The 19,197-nt window shown below is 42.0% G+C and overlaps 1 protein-coding gene across 5 annotated transcripts in view; it reads right to left on the reverse strand.

The window, feature by feature from the left end:
* kif13ba (kinesin family member 13Ba) overlaps positions 1-19,197 on the reverse strand; it is a 48,444-nt gene that overhangs the window by 5,707 nt on the left and 23,540 nt on the right. For 2 of the 5 annotated variants that reach the window (XM_087180203.1, XM_023429645.2), the window contains 31 exons: positions 18,691-18,778; positions 18,068-18,202; positions 11,393-11,505; positions 10,994-11,105; positions 10,665-10,877; positions 10,470-10,580; positions 10,215-10,349; positions 9,868-9,998; positions 9,611-9,697; positions 9,146-9,336; positions 8,770-9,049; positions 8,486-8,648; positions 8,210-8,365; positions 7,821-7,970; positions 7,424-7,549; positions 7,053-7,226; positions 6,722-6,879; positions 6,465-6,597; positions 6,153-6,308; positions 5,949-6,048; positions 5,634-5,760; positions 5,431-5,486; positions 5,118-5,242; positions 4,750-5,025; positions 4,511-4,663; positions 3,781-3,858; positions 3,615-3,665; positions 3,305-3,455; positions 2,375-2,505; positions 2,011-2,073; positions 99-672 (listed from right to left, as the gene is read on the reverse strand). In XM_087180203.1, coding sequence (XP_087036329.1) covers positions 99-672; positions 2,011-2,073; positions 2,375-2,505; positions 3,305-3,455; positions 3,615-3,665; positions 3,781-3,858; positions 4,511-4,663; positions 4,750-5,025; positions 5,118-5,242; positions 5,431-5,486; positions 5,634-5,760; positions 5,949-6,048; positions 6,153-6,308; positions 6,465-6,597; positions 6,722-6,879; positions 7,053-7,226; positions 7,424-7,549; positions 7,821-7,970; positions 8,210-8,365; positions 8,486-8,648; positions 8,770-9,049; positions 9,146-9,336; positions 9,611-9,697; positions 9,868-9,998; positions 10,215-10,349; positions 10,470-10,580; positions 10,665-10,877; positions 10,994-11,105; positions 11,393-11,505; positions 18,068-18,202; positions 18,691-18,778 — 4,697 coding nt within the window. The remainder of the gene's footprint in view (positions 1-98; positions 673-2,010; positions 2,074-2,374; positions 2,506-3,304; positions 3,456-3,614; positions 3,666-3,780; positions 3,859-4,510; positions 4,664-4,749; positions 5,026-5,117; positions 5,243-5,430; positions 5,487-5,633; positions 5,761-5,948; positions 6,049-6,152; positions 6,309-6,464; positions 6,598-6,721; positions 6,880-7,052; positions 7,227-7,423; positions 7,550-7,820; positions 7,971-8,209; positions 8,366-8,485; positions 8,649-8,769; positions 9,050-9,145; positions 9,337-9,610; positions 9,698-9,867; positions 9,999-10,214; positions 10,350-10,469; positions 10,581-10,664; positions 10,878-10,993; positions 11,106-11,392; positions 11,506-18,067; positions 18,203-18,690; positions 18,779-19,197) is intronic. The other 3 variants (XM_087180205.1, XM_023429646.2, XM_087180204.1) reach the window with 3 other exon arrangements.

The raw sequence follows: 19,197 nt of genomic DNA on the forward strand, positions 1-19,197 counted from the left end.
AAACTCATTTCCAGCTCCCATAATCGGATGCTTGAGGAAGCCGGTTCCCAATTAATTGTGTGATGTAGTTGAACTGACTGCTTTAATTGTGCACCTACCTACAGGTGTGTCCAGCTCCACCCCCACCCACACTCCCTCAGCAAACTGCGTCACTCCCACGTAGCGCACTGTCCCCGCCTTATTGCCTCCTACTGTAACATATGCCCCTTCTGTCAGCCAATCAGGCAGATTGTCGTCATGGCTATGCTCTTCGTCGTCCACAAAGATCTCCAGCTGTTCAAACCCTTCACCTCCTCCTCCTCCTCCTGAGTTTACCAGCCTCTGTTTAGAAAAGGAGTTTTCCGCTGTGACGTTGTTGTGATTGGCTGAGCTGTTTGAAGATGGAGCGACGACAGCCATCTTGGCACCACACTGAGAAGGAGAGGTCACAACATCGTTCCTGTCAGCACCCTGCTGCGGGGGGTTTGTGGGTAACGTAGTCTCAGCAGCCAGGAGGGAGGAAGACGAGGAGGAGGGTTGGAGAACGTCAGACAGGGTGACTGTAGAAACACTAGTGGAGAAGTAGCCGCTGGACGACTGGCTGAGGGGGCTGAGGGGGGTGGTGTCATGCGGGTCATGCACAGGAAGAGGAGGGACTTCTGGGAACTCTGCCCGCCTGTCTTTGGTTGGGGGCTGCAGAAAAGCAGTGTACAGGAAACCCACAGTTGCCGCAGGAACAGAGGAACAGATGAGAGCATGCAGACAAGGCAAAATAAAACAGTAATCAGCACTAATGATCAACTTCCCCCAAAACTTGACAGTCATCTTTTGGGCAAACAGGAAGGAGCAAAGTTTACAGTATGTTGTGTGTATTATTTTTGGGACCATTTCCATCATCTGCTACTCTTTTCCTCATTTACCCTATGAACTCTGGACCAGATCAGGAACCAATGTGGAACCAGAACTACTACCGAACATGGTGGCAGTAGATGATTTTATGATTTCAGACTCAAGAATGTAACTGGGGTTACAAGATAGATTCACATTCTTAAAATAATATTGACGTGTCCATATGAACACTGAGAAGGTTAATGGTTCTTGTTATTTTCTCTCCTCTCCATACTGACCACAAAGAGTGATAATAATATGAGACTTTTGTGGTCTAAGTTTGTCAAATCAAGTTTCCTCTGGAGGTTCTGTGTTTGTAGTGTGATATTAATTCGACAATAACTCTGGAAGATTCCCACTTGATCTGTTTTACTCAGACCGCTGGAGACTCATTTTAAGATTGAATTTATAAGTGTACTGGAGGACTGTAAATAAATAATACTGGAGTTCATTAAAAGGGCACTCCACCAATTTTACACATGAAGTTCAATTTACTCAACAGGGGGACTGCTACTGTGACCATAGTTGTAGGGCATCTTCTGTGGCTCCGGAGGAGCTTTCTAAAGTTTGAAAAAAAAGAAAAAAAGCCTAACTTAGATTTGAGATGTGTTTTGATAGAAAGCCTGTATTACAAACTGGAGGGTGAAAGAAGCAGGGGTTAATGAAAGAGTTGAGTTGAATTATGGAAAATGTAGAGGAGAGGTTTTCAATAATAGGCTCTAACAATTAGCATGTCTGTCTCTGCTTCTTAAATTTTGAACTCTCTGCCCAACAAAAGGGAAGTTTAAATCTAATTTTCTCTGTGGTCAGTATGGACATACAGAGATAACGTGATCAATAATGCTTTCAATGTGAATATTTGCATGTTGTATTGAGATAGACTTGAAAACAAATGTGAACCTCTCCTGTAATGCTGTGCACCTGAATATGAATACTTGATAAATACAGAAGAGGTTATCCAGAAAAATTATTTTATCAATGACAAATATACAACAAAGCCCTCTGTGCTGCTTTGGCATGAGTCTAAACCCTATATTGGTAAAGTATGAGTGCTAAATCAAATCTGAGCTAACAGCTACTGATAACCAACAGAGGCAATAAAAGTCAACATATGAGGGCAGCAAGGACGGGGCACAGTCTCACCGTCTCAGTTTTGAGTCGGTTGTCATCCCCTCCTGATGATGTCATGATGCGCGGTACATGCTGCTGAGTAACAACAAACAAGGTCAGGACAAGGAAATAAGGGTACATGTATGCATGTTCACTTCACCCATAATGTACTGGTTCTACCAGTCTAGTATATTTTGACATTTATTCCTCCAGCAAAGTTGACTGGATCCTACCATGTGCATTTAAACACAATTACATAAAGCTCCACTGAAAATGAACTTTCCATTGAAGAAAATGAAAATGCCATCCTCAAAGGGCACCTTGACTGTAACTGTTAAGACAAGAGAAAAGGTGTGTGCTCCATGTCACTGAGCTCTACTATCCCATCTCTGCTGACCTGCTGGTTGTGCGGCGATGGTCTCAGCTCCTTCTTGTCATCTCGCACCGGAAACAGAGACTTGAGCAGTTTGGGCATCTGAGGAACCAGCGCCTTAACTGAAAGATAAGAGGCAGCAAGTCCTGAACGACCTGGGGGGAGGGGGTGGGAAGGTGAGAGAGGAGGAAGAGGAGGTAGAAAGAGAAGTAGGAAGCGAGGAAACAAGAGGAGGTGCGGGAGGTAGAGGAGATGTGAAAGATTAAGACAGGAAGTTGAGAAAGAGTTCAGGAAATGGCAAAAACCCAAACACAGTGATAGACTGACAGGAGAAAACATCAGCCGGCACAGATGGTTGATTTAGCCATTACAGTGAAGATAACATTCTAATCACTGAAGCATGAAATTAATCAAAATCAATTAATTCTGTTCATTTTTTAAAACAGAATTAATTTAAAAGCATGTCACAGTAACATGAATTCTGACTGACATGGAAAAGAAATCACTATGAATCAGCTAGCTGACAGAAATAATCAGATTGATCAGACCAGACAAAGAGTGATTTACTGATAAATATGAGGAGAAAGGAGAAAGAAATTCACAGCAGCAGAGATGTACAGGCATGATGCCAAAAGAGGGAGGTATGAGGGGAGATATTACACATGATATTTGCTGGAAATGATGGGAACAGAGTGGAAACCCAGCATTTTCTAATGTAAACTATGAAACATGAGATGGTGTAGTAAAAAGGTGGTGTTATGGCAACATCAGACAGAAGAAGAATGGAAGAGGGGGCAAGACTAGGAGGAGAGGGTCTCAGAATTAAAAACCCAGGTGGAAAACAAGAGAGGAAAGAAGGATGGATAAGAGAGTAAAATGGAGGAGTATTGAGGGGGGTCAAAAGGTATTTATGGGGGAGAGGAGAGGTAGTGGGGGTAAATCGAGGAACTTTACCTGGCTCTGGTTCCTGGTTCTGTGGGGGGGTCATAGCGAAGGGAGTAGGGGATGAGGAAGGGGAGGTGGAGTAGGTGGAAGGGGAGGAGGCTGGGCGTGGTAGGGTGCGGTGAGAGGGCATGAAGATATCCTGCTGACTCTCCCATCGACCCTGAGAAGTAGATGGCAGAAAGACGACAGGACATTGGTTTCAAAATAATGAAATGTGGCATCAGAGCTGTAATATGTGTGGAGAACTATACTATATACGATATCTGTACTAGTTTTGTATCTACATGCTGAAGAGTGAACAAAAGGCAAAAAGTGTTACCTTATCATCCAGCAGGCAGGTTGTGGATAAGTCTTGTCTACTTCCAGACAGCTGAGGATAGACAGGGAGTATATTGAGAAAAATTGTATTATGTTAGTGTCAGTATATTTTCATCATCTCATAGTATAGTATACTGGTATTTATTAGTGTTGTATTTGTGTTTTACCCTGTGGACAGAAGGAGAACTCAGGCTGCGTCTGTTGCTCCTCCCTCGGCCAGCCAGTTGCTCCTTCACTGCCACCTCCTATAACACACACACAAAATTTACTTTAATATTTTGCCATGTGTGTTAAAACAAATGCACTAACATCTGGTTTATGTTGTCAGTGTCAAAGGGTACAATCTGCATTCACTTGCGGTTCAAATGACTCTGCAGTAGACACTGGTATTTATTGGCTCCAGTTCGGATCAGCAGTGATACGACACCTCGGTGAACACGGTAATTTTTACCTGCCCAGCGCGGTGCTGTTAAGACAGAGACACTCTCAGCGGAAAGTGTAGCTGCGCTCGATAAGTTTTAAAAACACGCATTCACTGACCGAAGCGTCTCACACAGAGGCTGTGACACTTACAGGAGCACCTACCCGGGGATGAAACATGACAGATACATTTTACCAGCCTGTGTGGCAGCTAATAGCTCATTCTTTGAATCTGTGAGGATATTCCCTCCCCATTATCTGTGTCTGTGTGTTCTAACATTTGATGCTGTTGCTCCCTGCAGTTGTGTGTGTGTGTCCTCAGTCCTAACAGAAAGGAAACTCATCTTGGAGTGTGAAAGGAGTCAATCGCCTTTTTTTAGTGAGTTTTGCTGCACTTAAAAAACCTGCTTATACTCGCTAATTTTGCTTTAAAAATGTATCATGTTTATCTGCCTCAGACTGTATGTCTCCATCTACCTGTCTGAGTCTATCCAGAGTCAGGATGTTCTCCAGGCTCAGGACACTTCGGAGGTATTTCTCAATAGCAGCTTCATCATCAGCTGACTGGCTGTTGTGTGCGCTGGCAGCGAGCCGGGCCAACATCTCCCTGTCTTCTGATCCAGGGGCGTCCTGATGGGACAAAACATCATAAAGATTTGTGTTCAGTAATCCACCCCACTCAACAAAGAATTTCTGACATCTTTTCATTTCCTTACCCCGGGGATGTTGGAGACCACCTCGAATGTGACTCCACAGCCTGGTATGGTGCTGCGGGTGGACATCCTTCTCAGAAAGTTGTGGGCAAACCCCTGGCGGCCAGGGTTAACATTAACGCAGATTCTTTTCCTCAGGACCAGCTGCATGTCAGCAGGATGGCTGAGCTGAACCACCACTCTAACTGTGAGGTACACTCGCTGCTCAGGCCACGCTCCCCCACGACTGAGCTGGGGGCACTCATGGACGGTGGAGTCCCATGATGCCTCTGCTTTTACCTGTGGGGTTGACAAACACAACTGGTGAATTAACCTGTTACCAAAATGGACTGCAGGAATTTCTCAGAACATTACTGCAGGTCTATCCCCACCTCTCCGTCGTAGTGTTTGACAATTTGCAGATCGAAGAAGTCATCCTCATCTTCTCCACTCAGGGTGGCATCCCAGCCTCCAGCCTCAGGAACCTCAAACTGGTCTTGAGAGCTGAGGTCATCGGCTGAAAAAAACAACAACAACAAAAACATTGACAAGCACCTTGAGAGAAGAAAAACAGTTGATCAAGAACAAATTACTCAACCAGAGAAAATGATTGAGTTTATTCTTACAAAATTATATAATACAGATCAAAATACAATAGTAAAGTCACGCCATTTTGCTTAGAATCAGTGTGTGGAAGTGACGTACGTTTGAGGTTCAGGAAGAGGACAGGAATATGAGTCTCCATGCCTGGCAGAGGAACCCTGTGAACAGACGTGCAAAACAAATTGTGATTTAAAGGCGTGTTTGTCTGTACCTTTATGCCTCGAAGTGATAAAGTTTGACCAATCATGAGGAAACATTAATTAAATCAAATCAGAGACACAAACACATCCTGACTTGTGACATACCATTCAGCAGGTGCTCCAGGGATGCCGCTGCCAGCAGAGGGCACCATGACAGCGTTTCTTTCTTCTGTCAGAGTCAAGCGCCACTCCAGCAGCTGAGCCTCCCTCTCCATGTCATCCTCTGTCTTTTCTGTGCACACAACAGCGCTCAAACATTAAACACCTCCTTCACTGAAAACCACCTAAATTTAACTGGCTAACTGTGAAGACGCCTGCAGGCTATAGAGGGTGGTGTTACACCTTTTTTAATGTATGTTGGGTGTGGTGTGAGTTTTTAAATGTACAGTATGTGTATAATGATGTGTATTTGTGTCTTACCTGCTTTGCTGACCAGGCTCTGCAGGTGTTGATCGAGGTATTCCTGTCTCTTGGTCAGAGCTGCTAGCCACTGCCGCCGCAAACGTTCCAGATCTCTTTCCTGTCCAACAAACCAGCCAGTTAATCACCTTTGGCTTCAATTCAGCTGCAAGTCGATTTAAGACTTACTGAAAGAAGAACAGAACAGCCTGTAGACAGTGTTACCTGATAACTGTCCATCTCGTCTATTTCCTGGTTTGCTGTGGTGTTTCTGATCTCCACACAGCCCACTGACACTGCAAGCACTATCTCTGATATCAGAGGCATGGTGCCCGAGTCCTGGACTGAACGCACGTCCACCTGGATTCGCCTTGACTGACCCTGGAGATGGGAAGGGAGGGACAGGGGAGCATAACACAGAAGTGTAGAAGACAGGACGTTAGTTTGAAAATATTTAGAAGTTGGCTTCAGCTCAAGTTTGCTGGTTCAACCTGCTGCAACCTTGTTTATTGTGGCTGTGTCAGTGTTTATCCATACCTGTCGAAGCTGGAAGATTCCACCGGTCCTTACATCTCTGGCAGGAACCACTTCCACTGGGACAAAGTCTCCGTTCTCATTTATCTCCAGGATTTGAATCCACAGCTCCAGACGACGCATCACCTCACTCCATCTGCAAAAACGAACATTATCAACACATCTATGAAACAAAAGAGCACTGGTTTTTCATCACTCACTGGATAGCTAGTCTTGCAAGCCAAAGTAAGAGTCAAAGATGAGTGTGTATGTGTGTATACCTGTCTCGTAGTGTGCGTGTCTTGGCCTGGATGATGCTGAGGTCCCACAGGGCGGGGTTCCTGCCTGCATCTGCCTGCCTGTGTCCATAAACCTCGATGGCAACTGCTCCCTCCGTGAGGTACTCGATGAAATCCTCGGTCACTGACACAGCCAGCTCCTACAGTATCCATAGAGGCCAGTGTCATACCGACAACATATTAGCCCCCCCCGTTATAAAAATATCTGCACACAACAATGGTTAACCCAACAACCCATACATAATTCATGAAAGCTTTTAGATTTGTTCGTATAAGCCTCATAAAATTCTTCTCCCTCCCTCCAGTTGTTCACCTTGCAGCTGTCAAACACCACCATGCAGTGTGGGTCTTTGGTGCTGGGTGACGAGGATGATGGGTCGACTTCAGGAGCCACAATGATGGGCTCAGGCTGGTCCCAGAATGAGTACTGACAGAAGACGAAGTTGGACAGGTACTGGGGAAGACCAGTGGCCTGCAGGATCTTAATCTGTAGAGCATACACAGGTCAAAGGTCATTTAAACATATAATGTGCATTGAAATTAAAATACAAAATCTCAATTTTTTAAAATAAAGTAGATTGAGCACTTAGTACTCCCTGAATTATAGAACAAAGCTCTGGGAATGATTTTAAACTACTGACTGTTCCAGGTCTGAATGTAACACACTCTCTCTGATGATCTTACCATGCACACAAGTTTGCGATCTTGGATTTCACCGTCTTGGTTGTTGTCTGGTTCATCTCCTCCAGCCATGTTGTCTTCTAAGCCTCCACCAACCCTCACTACCTCCACATGGAGACGGCCTGCAACCTGGCCACAGGGACAAGAGGGAAAACACAGAAAACAGATGAAGCGTGGAAGATGTCAGCTGGTGAGTGGCAGACTTACTATTTACTCATCCCATTGTCTTTTTACCTCTTTTATCTTCCCCTAGAATTTTGGTATCATTGCATAAATCATTCCAATAACAAGATTATGGTCTCAATGTAAGTTTTGACCCTGACATCTTTCCCTCTCGAATTCTACACAAAATAATTCAATTCTTAATGTGTTTGACTATCAACAGTATGTGACTCCCTACCTCTCCCTTCTGGTTGATGATGGGAATGGCATATTGCAGCTTGACGTCGTAGAAGAGACAGGAGAGGAAGACATTGGCAACGCCGATCAGACTGTGGTTTTCCTGCTCGTCAAAGAACGGGTCAGCTCGACGGAAATATGAGCGCATCACCTAGACGAGGAAAAATAAGAACATTTTTACGACAATTAAGTTTAAGCATGTTTTAATCACATTAGCATCAACAATGTTTATTATCTATGTTTGTTCCAAAACCTGCCCAAAGGGTATGTCCTCATTACATAATTAATAGAGTCATATACTGTATTCGTGTTGTCTTATTGATGGTGCTGTCATAGTGGCCAGACAGGGTTATTATAACTTGAAATGGCAATATTGTCAAGGAAACTCACTGGGTTGTCATGGTGATGGAGGTGGTAGTCCTGCCACTCCTGGTAGAGCTCTCTCATGTCCACCAGACGGTTCTCCATCTTCTCCAAACTCCAGATCTGTTTCCCTCGACAACGACGTCTAACCTGAATGGCTGGTTCACTGAGCACAGCATCCCTCTACACACACACAGACACACACAGACACACAGACACACACACACACAGAGTTAGGTTATCGCCTATGATAAAAACAGAAGACATAAGACCAGCACATGAGTGTGTTTGTGTGTGTGAGACCTTGCGGTTTGCGTTGAGGTTGTCCGATGGGATCTGCAGAGTGACTCTGTACTCGGTGTGTCGCTCCAGCTCCTCAGCGATGAAACAGGCTTCTTGTACCAGGAGGTTTGCCCTCACTATCTGCTCCCTCAACCTTCTGAGACTCCTCACCAACACCACCTCCCTGCAGGAGGTGTCAGGGAGGAAGGGGAGAGAAGGGAAGATAAAATAGTAAATTTGCATTGGCTTATCAAAACACAACACGCATACACATACTGTATCTACACACTCACAGACGCTCTCACCTGTCCTCACTCCACTGCCTCAGTCTGCTCTGAGCGCTGGATGAGTGGCTCATTCCTCCTATACTGAGTCTCTCCAGGCTGCGGTAGTGAGACTGCTGTCCTGAACCTTGCTGGCCAGGCGCTGGCGCTCCCGAGGAGCCTGTGGACAGGCGGTCCGGGTTTAGCTTCTTGCGGAGCTGCTGGAGTTCCTGCTCGTACATCTGTCTCTGACGCTCCAGAGCGGAACGCTTCTCCTCTTCATGCTGCCTCTCCAGAGACTGGAGGACTGCCTGCATGGGATCTGACAGGACATAACAGAGATGAGTCAGAAAAGAAAAATAAACAAAGTCATATTCTGTCAGCACACAGATATTTAATTTACCTAACTCTTTCTTACCATTATTCCCTAGGGCTTTCATCATGACCTCTGTCTGGGCGAACTCGTAGGAGAAGCTGACTTCACTGGACACTTCGCTGGCTGTGTCACCATCTGCATCCAGCTGCTCACTGCTGCTACTGTTCTTCATTACACCACCCTCACCCTCTTCATCCTCTGCTCCCCGAGAGCGCCGCTTAGGCAGGTTGATCCTGCAGGTAGGATGTCCAGTTTATTAACTCTGACCAAATGGTATCATTTGGTCAATTTGCTATAAACTCACTGTCAGCAATTAGGTCATATTTGCAACAACTTAAATAATTCCTGTTTGGAAATCCTACATAACACATTGGTCGGATATCACGGAAATCTGAGATACATGTTCAACTTATGCAAAATGACTAAATGGCATAGTGAGTGATACGATATAAAACACTATTAAAATTACAAATAACATACAAACATTTAAGGTTTGTATAAAATTACCTGAAGAAGTGGTTGTTTCCCCAGAAGATTCTGTCGCCATGGTGAAGCTGCAGAGCGCTGGTTACTGGAGAACCATTAACACATGTCCTATAACAGAAAACAGCAGGGACATTAGAATTTACTGTGAAAAGCTAATGCACCAGTGTCTATGTAGGTAAAACATCCTGCTATTGTTGGTGCGTTGCTCTTCCAACAGAGCTATACTCAGTTAGCTGCTCCACACTGCAACCTGGCTCTTTTATGTTAGTGTGACTTACCGAGCGTTGCGGTAGGGGGTGAGGATAACAGCAGTTTCTGCTGAAATGTCAATGACACAGTGTTCTGCCTGGATACCCATCCCACACAACTGGATGTCCTGAGAATCTGCTGAGCCCACCTTTGTGTGTTCCTGAGACACAACAATCAAGATATTATAAGACGTTATCAGCTGAGAATAAAACATCTATGGCAGCTGAGTTAAGATGTAATGTTTAGAGGCCAGAGACATTGCAACCTGCATCAAACACAGACAGTAAATTCAATTATAGTGATAATAATGCTTGGTATTTTGTGTAAGAGAATAAATAACGAAATATTAAGCATGAGGAACAAAGTGTGTAAGAACCTTTAGGTAGTACACCAACAGTTCATTTAGCGCAGGATCAGCGTTAAGGTTGACAAGAAAGCTCTTGTCATCTCCCACTTTAATCCCTGAGGACTGCAGGGAAATGCCCAGACTCTCTAACTGCTTCTGACGCTCCTACAAACACACAAAGACAACCACAGTGTATGATTAAATATCTAAATGATTTGAAAAAATGCAGAAAATCAATTTAATCATTCAATTTAATCATTCAATTTCCACTTTTGTGTGTCTTACCTGTGCAATCTCTTCAGTTTTGCGAAGCTTCTCCTCCCAGGTGATGGTCATCTCTTGAATCAACTTCTCAGACTCTTCCAGACGCTCCTTTAACTCCGGAGCCTTCAAAGACTGGAGAAAAAAAACAGTAGATGAGAGGAAGGGAAAGCAGAGATTTTTAAAATGCTGATTTCTAAGATTTCAAAGATGTCTCACCTCTGCCTGGGTCAGCTGTACTCGCAGTTTCTCTACTTCCTCTCTGAGCTCCCTGATGATGCGAGCGTTGGGGTCTTCATTAACCACAGCATGGTTGACGATGTTCTTTGCTCGGTCAGCATAACGCAGCGTCGACAGCGTCTCATCATAGTTGTCTGCAGACGGACTCACAGTTGCAACCATCGCTGTGCGACTGTTGCCTCCCAGACAGTCCTAGAGACAAAAAGAGGAGAGAAGCAGGGAGAAATTATAAAAACAGGGGAAGTCTTTTATAACAAAATAAAGATGGATGAGAGAATGATTTTCCTGTATGTTTATCGTTCATGTACCTTCAGCAGCCATGTCAGAACAGAGTCTCTGTAAGGGACAAACTTGGTCTTGTTCTTGGCAGTTCCCTGTTCAGCCAGAGCCGAGATCACCAGACCCAACGTAGTCAGAGACCTGACAAACACACACATACATACAAAAACACTAAGGACAAGGGCTTTCCATTTTATTTCATGTACCAGCTCATAGGTCGGCGTCACCTGGTTCCTGCTTTAGTGTCTGCATCTGTCTGTTTCTGTGTCGGGATGCTTTTTTAAGGGTTTCAAGGGTTAAAAGTGAAAATAAAGTCACCGCAGTGGGACTATATGCAAGTGAACAATCCTGGGTTAAGATTCAAGTAAACAACCCGATAAACACTCAATCATGGGTTTGTGTATTTGTGTTTCACTGCTTTTGCATACTTGTTGATGTTGCTTCCCTCCTTCAGTCGTTCTCCTGCTGCTCCAGTCTTTGCTGCTCGCTCACTTCCAGCCAAGTCTACCAGACTCAACCGACTCACCTTTTCCCCGCTTGTCTAGAGACAGAGACAGAAACAGAAAGTCAGATTATTATCTAATTTGTAACAGAGAACGGTTATACTGACAACTTCCATATATGTTCTTACTTTCTTACTTAAACCCTGCTGTGTTTCTTTAACTGCAAACCATTGCCTCCGCGGTCTTGCAGATGACTGTTTGATTTTTCTGTTCACATTTTTGTTAAAACAGCTTTCTATTCACCTTGATGGAAAATTCTACACCCACAGTAAACTTCACTCAGACTTTGTCCCTTTTAATATTCTCCGGTTACAACGGGCAATATTTAACATTAAATAACACTGTCCATAAAGAATTATGCCAACAAACTTGAACCTGACATATGGCAAGCATGTTACTTAAAGCAATAATGGCAGCCATAAAGGCAACAGTCATCAGACAATGTTCTGTTTGTTTTGTAGCTAAAAGCATCATGCAGCTTCAGTGGTGGATGGACATGTAGCCTTGTAGCCTGACAAGGTTGGGGATTTCCGTTCTGTCCACTGTAGAATACATGTACAACCAGCTTTTCTTCTCCTTCTAACAATTAACTGTTATGTCTGATTCAGGGTAGCACGCCATATGGCAAAGAGCACTGCAATGTCCAGCTTGATCCAAGGACATACAAAATATCCTGAAGCCACATTGTAGGACATTTCTGCAGATCTGGATGTACTGACATTCCTGAAAGCAGGACTGTGCATCCCCATGGGGTCTGACAAATCTCTGATGGCACATTAATCACCAAAGATGCTCCACATCAAGGCAATCACCTGCTGGGTTTTCAGCAGCCTTAAAGTGAGTATTGCGCTGATTTGCAAGCATCAGAGCAACAGTCAACCGAGAGATGAAAAACAAGCCGTTCGGCTTTATCAGAAACGTCACCTCATCAATCTGTTGATTGCATTTAGGCCAGATTTAGACCCTCTCAGTGTCTTTCACATAGGAGCAAACACTGCATTTCACAAAGCTCTGTTATACTTTGGTTTCACTCTTTCAGTCTCTTGTTGACAGCTTCTCTCTGTGTCTTTCCAACAGCTGTTGAGGATATGGATATCACATTCCCATCTGTACTAGGACAGAGTCACTCCATGCCAAGCGTGACAGGCCAGTAGCTGACAAGGCTGAATGTAACACCTGATCTCCACCTGCAGCCAAAGCCAAACGCCAGCAGATGTGTCCACAGTGGACCTGTTCAGCCACAGTAGTTCTTCAGCTACTTAACTGCATTTTTCTTCAGTTTCTGCTCTTTCCAAATAGTTCAAAGGTCACAAGAAAGACAATAACAAAGCTGAATAAAAAAAAATACGCCAAATAAAGAATTTGCAATAAAGAGTGTTGTGAGTCCTTGTGAAACAGAAAGTATTCACAAGAACAACAACCCTGTGACTTATGACACTTCACCTCCTTACACTTATTTACTTGTGGAATTATACAAGTTAACAAATAGTAAATAGTAAACAAGTAAACAAATCACGTATCTGACTAAAATTGTGAGTACTGAGATACTGAGTCTAAAGCCTCCAAAGGTTCAAGGAAAAATGAAACCAAGGAACTAAATTAGAAACCAAAAGTGCCTTTTTTCATTTCCACATTGCTCCTGAAGAACTGTGAAGATCAGGCAAATCAGATCTATGGTGGATTAAAAAACAAACAACAGCAGCATTTGAAACATAGGTTTCACACATAGTAAAAAAACAGTGTCATCCTGTTATTTGACTTTACTGCTGCATGACACTGTTTGAGTTGATATACAATCAATGAATGAATAGGAAACATGATTTTTATTTATTTATACTTTAAGACACAACTACCATGAAACAAATCAGCAAATCAAGTTGCAATTCTCTCCTTCACTTGCTTTGCTGTTTCTACTGGCGTTCCCCTCCCTCTCATTCTCTAGCTCTCTCTCAACCACCCCAGCCCATCATTCTCATTTGTTCGTTTGTGTTATCAGCTCATTCGCACTGTTTCTCTTTCTTTGCTCTTCTATTAAAACAAGTCAGGAAGACAACAGCAAAGGCTAACTTTGTTTTTAACATTAATAAACAACAAGAAATGTTGACCCTCACCATAATATCCATAGTAGAGTACTATATTGTTTTACCTATGAAGTGGTACATGAGTTGAAGCAGCAGCATCTGTGTTGGACCAATCAGAAATGGACAGGCCTGCCCCTAAAATTCCTAAACTTTTGGAAGTACTACTCCTGGACCAGGGAACTTTTTTTTTTAGCACCTGTAACTAAATTTAGTCCCTGGTTCCTCCGCTTCAAACAACAGGCTAAGTTGCCGAGTTCCTCAGGTTCTTGGTCCCCTACAAAAGTTCCTGAAGTGGAAGATCAGTTACAGTCACACACGCCTCATTCTGTTGTATACGGTAACCTATTAGTTTGTTTTTAAATATAAAATTTTACATGACGAGTGATGTGTGATGGAAAGAGAATAGTGTAAAATGACTATGTGTGTATATGGGTGTAGGGGGGTTTCCATTCTGCTGTGAAAACAAAGGCAACCTTCTCTTGAGAAATGAATAGTTTTGAACATGTTGAACAACATTTGAATAGACTTCTCAAAAGTTTCATTTCACAACATTAGAATCGCAGATGAAGCAAATGCAAGACCTGAATCCTGAAAAGACCCAGTCATGAGACTAACTGACAGAGATAAACCTCAGGGAGCACTGATTCGTATCAGCCTCTTACCAGCGCAGCTTCTAATCTCTTAGAGTAAAGCAAATTATTAAACAAACAAGAGATGTGTATCTGTAACACTGAGCAAACGAGATCCCAAAATAGACCAAAGCTGTTTAAAATTAAGCTCTAAACAGTGAATACATATTCAAGAGAAAGAAAGAGAGGGAAGGCAAAGCTGGTGAATGTGAAAACCAACACATACAGTAGGGACTTAGTATAATTCAATAATGACAACTCCTTATTGCAATGATCAGTGACCAGAGCATAATGTACCATGTGTATGTCTCTGTGTTTTCATTAACTGTATAGGAGTATACCAACTCTTTGGACCTATTGCTATGAATGTGTTAATATAACTGGTGAAATAATGAAAAGGAGAAAATATCAGGTCCTGTACCATCTTCTTGCTTAATAAGGGATTCTGTGACCAGGAGAGCTGATATCTGAGTCAGTAACCAGATCAGCAGGAAGGACATGCAGCTTGTCAGCCTTGGCAGCTTTAAGGTACCAGCATAGAACAAGTGTCAGGGCATCAACACTTTATCACACATGGTAAACAGTCTACAAGTTTAAATTTAAAAAAAAATTCCAAGAATACTTTTTAAACTGCGACCAACAGTTAACATTTTTGCCAAGGAGAAAGTCTGGAGAAAGCATGGCAGGGATCAAAATAGCAAACAACTGAGAGTTTTGCAGTAAATACGGCCAAAGTACAGGCCCCTAACTGTAGTGTAGTGTCAGATCGGGACATGTCAGTGAAAGGAAATCCTGTGATGAGCTGCTGAGTTTCAGAATGACTCAACCAGCACTGAGTGATTTTGCCACCTGTAAAAGGTGTCCCTTCACCACAGCTCCTCAACCCCAGACACTGGCTGAGTCATTAGAGGGTGCAGACGAGCCCCAATGCTCTGATCTAGAGTCAGTATTCCTGTAAAGCTGCAGAAGATAAGAAGTTACTGAAGTAAAAGAACCTTAAAGTAATTTTTGAAAGTAATTTCTGAAGTGAATATAACTTTCTGTATTGAGTTTATTCTGTTTTAGTACAGGAGAAAACTAACAAGACAAATGTTCTATTTCATATCATTACAAAGTAAAACAGAAGGTCTGCATATAATTAAGGAGTAATTTAACACTATATTCAGGTATTTGAGTTAGTGAATTAAATGTACACTCATTTTAAGGTTACAACTACTGATTATTTTCATTATTGATTCATTTAATGATTATCTGTATTGTTATTTATTAATAAATTAACCTTTTAGTCTCTGATAATTCAGGAAATTGTGAAAACAAGCTTCCAGAGTCTGAGATGACACCTCCAAATTATTTGTTTTGTCTGACCAACAGTCCAAAACCTAAAAATATTTACTTTAATATTAAATACAAATGATACTAAATAATACACAAAACCAGTCACATGCTCTTATGCGCACCCTGTGCACTCAGAGAAGGCCGGTAAAGAGATTGACTTTATAGATTTTGACTATGTTACATGTTTATTATTATTAATATGTTTATTACAACAACTAGTGCAAATAACAAACAATAACGAATCTATAGTAACAAATTGTGCAAAACAAAAAGGTAAAGTGCACTGTAAGGCTGAATGATATGAAAAAAAAAAAATCATACTGCGATTATTTTATATTGCTATTGCAATATGAGCCACAATTTTAAAATGTCATTTTCACTGAATAAAATAATTCTGGCAGAGTGCTGGAGAGGTGCCATGTTATCAAAATAGCAGTCCACATTTATCTTTTTGATGATTTTTTCACGGTTTATATCCTTAGGTTAAATTTTTTACAGATTAAGAAATGTGAAACCATCAAATTAAAGATGGATATTTGGTTGTTTACATACACACATACACAAGTATTTACCAAACACACTGGGGCTTACATACCAGCTTGATACTGTAACCAAAGTTTCTCTCTGCCCTGAGGACATTGTTTCATTGTTGAGCAGTCCACTTATCAACTATTGTTTAAAAGGTATTCTGCATACTGTGCACAGCACTTGTTATTTTCCTTTGGCTTCCTCTACACTTTGAAAACAGGTCCAACATCCCTCATAACCGCTGAGTACCACCAAGCAACAAGAAGTGGAACATAAAAACAGGCAATCATATCAAATACTAAACAACCAGCACAACACATAGAATAGCAATATAGGCTATAAACATCATTCAAACTGTAGTGAAATGAGCTGGTCTCTGGTCTAGTGTGGGCTTCAACTAATCAAAAAAGAGTTCCCTTTGAGAGTCCATTTCATTTTTTGGATTTAGAAACAGGGGGTAATAATAACATCAACAAAGAAAAATAAAGAACTGACTCATGCAGTTACAGGACGAATGAGCTCAGTGATTCACTCAGTGACTGCACAGTATACGCATTAGCCGTTTGCTTGATGAACCTACTGACTGACTGACCAACTTAGTGACTGACCCTGGGTGTGTCTTGAAAACAGAGCAGCCTGTATCAGCTGACGAACCCACAGTCATGCCTGTGAATTATTAACTGGATTCGCTAGCAGCAAGTTCGTCTGGAAATAAGACCAAGGAGCAGTGGAGGCTAAGTGGGTCAGTGAGGTTGGACAATTAGTCATTTAGGTCTTTTCTTAGAGTGCCTGGTCAGACAGCTGAGGTGACATCACCCACTGGCATGCAGCAGCAGCTGATCAAAAACTTGCCAGTCACTGTTTGTCCAGTCAAAGTGCACAAAATTACACACACAGTTGGATTCTAGGATAACAGAAGGCGAGGGTGAAATAGGGTTTAATATCTGATGATGCACATGATGAATTTATGGTGAAGTAGGAGTAAATGTTACGGTGTGGGACAAGTAGAAAAGAACTTGACTTCTGCAGAATTTTTGCAAATGTTTGAGATTAATTAACCATCTACATGGTCTATATTATAACTGCATACATACTAGAGCCCGACCGATATATCGGTTGGCTGATTTTATCGGCCGATCACAGATATATCTGTATCAGCGCATATATTCTCCGATATGCGCTGATATGAATACTTTTATTAAGAAGCAATAATGCAGTAGAAATGCTCGGGTCAAGTTATATAGGCTGCATTTTATGTATATTTGATCCTTTGTTTTTAGTTAAATATATATATATATATATATATATATATATATATATATATATACATACACACATACACACACATTTTTGTTCTCATGTTTTTATTTATAGTTATTTATTTTCATTGTTTATTTTATTTAATTCCCAGTGAAGTTTACCGTTTCAGTGCACTGATGTCATTTTGGACAATAAAGTTTATTGTTAAACGTAAAATATCCTTTCATTACATATCTTTCTATATATATGTATGTATCTGAATTTTTTTACTCTCTAATATCAGTATCGGCCCCAAAAGTCCAATATCGGTCGGGCTCGAATACATACTGTACATATCTTAAACTGCAGAGGTAGCCATTATTGAGTTTCTACAGTTCAATCTGTGTTTGTTGAATAAATGTAAATAAAGGAGAATTGGGTCTTTTTAAAATTAAAGTATTTTAATAGGCAGCAGCATCACATCCATCTTAGGTCCCACCAACAACACCCCCCATGTAGAAACCATGGTGCTCTGTTCTGTTATGGCTGCAGAAGAAGAACATACACAATCCTTTTGCAGTACCAGAATCAATGCAACACCAACTGTGACAGTAGCAAGCCACACCCACAGTGACTGTCCCAGACCTTCCTCCTGTTGTGGAAGAAGGCTTAGCCCACAACCTCTTAAATATGAATTTCTCATTATATTTTTAGAGATATTTAAACAAATCCAGTGCTTTTAAGTCTCACCCCAGCTTGTGTTTGTGTGTAGTTATCTTATGTCTTACCCCAGACTGCAAGTCCTTGAGTGTGTGTGTGAGGATGATGTTGAAGACAGCGTGCGATCGACTGCTCTCCTCATTCATGTTGGTAGCAGCGACAGTCCGAGACTTATTCCCCTCTGACATTAGAGACTCAATGTCCTGTCAGAACAGAAATCACACACTTTATATACAGGTAATAAAAATAATTTCTTCCCATTTTGATTCTACATGCAGAATTGCCTTTTCAGACTGCTTTTGAGGAACATTATACGGATCACTTGGTTTGACATGTTCTAGGCTTGTTTATATATTTGGTGACAACTTTAATTTATAAACAGTGTCTTTGAATCTCTTAGAAAGCCTGATATAAACTACAAAATGTCATTAATTCTGAAACTTTTGGAACAAACTTCTTTCCAGTGTGGGACTACTAAATTGACTGCTGCCATCATGTGAATAACACTGCTACAAGTTTAAAGATCAAAGTGGGAGGGAATGAAAGTAAGATACTAGATTCATGTGTGATCAGCCAAAATATGATACAACAGTGTCCAGTGGATGTTAGGGGTATGAGTGGGCGTATCAATAAAACTGACATAAAAGCATGGTAAGAACTTAAAACCAGTGTGCAGGATAAATATGCTTACCTTGTAGCTGGCCACAGCTAGTCGAGACAGGCCATCCACATAGGGGCCCAAAACTTTATGCTCCCTCACCCTCAGAGTTTGTCTGCCCCTGAACAGAAAATAAAAACAGGTTTAAAAACAGACAAACAACAATGTTGCTAAAACACTATCTATCTGATATATTAGCAGGGATGCAAATATAGACTCGCTAATTCTGGGGACCACTACAACTTTCCCCAGTTCATACAGACTTTGTAAGCACTTGGCTCTCTGACTACAAGCCTGAGAACTTCATCATTCTCTGCTCCACAGCAAAGCCCATATGGCTGTCAGATGGTCTTCTCCTCTTTGGCCCGTTTTACTGAGGTTAAAGGTCACGTGGTGAGTGAAGGTGAAAGGTTATGTTGTCTGGGGCAGCAGACACAGGCTTGTGCCCCTGATTTACTGCTGATCTGCTGGACATGAACTGGCCTCCACCAGTGACTGCAGGGCAGAATGATAATCCTTTTATCCACTGACCACAGCAGC

This window comes from Seriola lalandi, unplaced genomic scaffold (genome assembly GCF_002814215.2).
Source record: "Seriola lalandi dorsalis isolate HSWRI2012SDOR001 ecotype SW California unplaced genomic scaffold, Sedor1 jcf7180002054898, whole genome shotgun sequence".
Classification (NCBI taxonomy): Eukaryota; Metazoa; Chordata; class Actinopteri; order Carangiformes; family Carangidae; genus Seriola; species Seriola lalandi.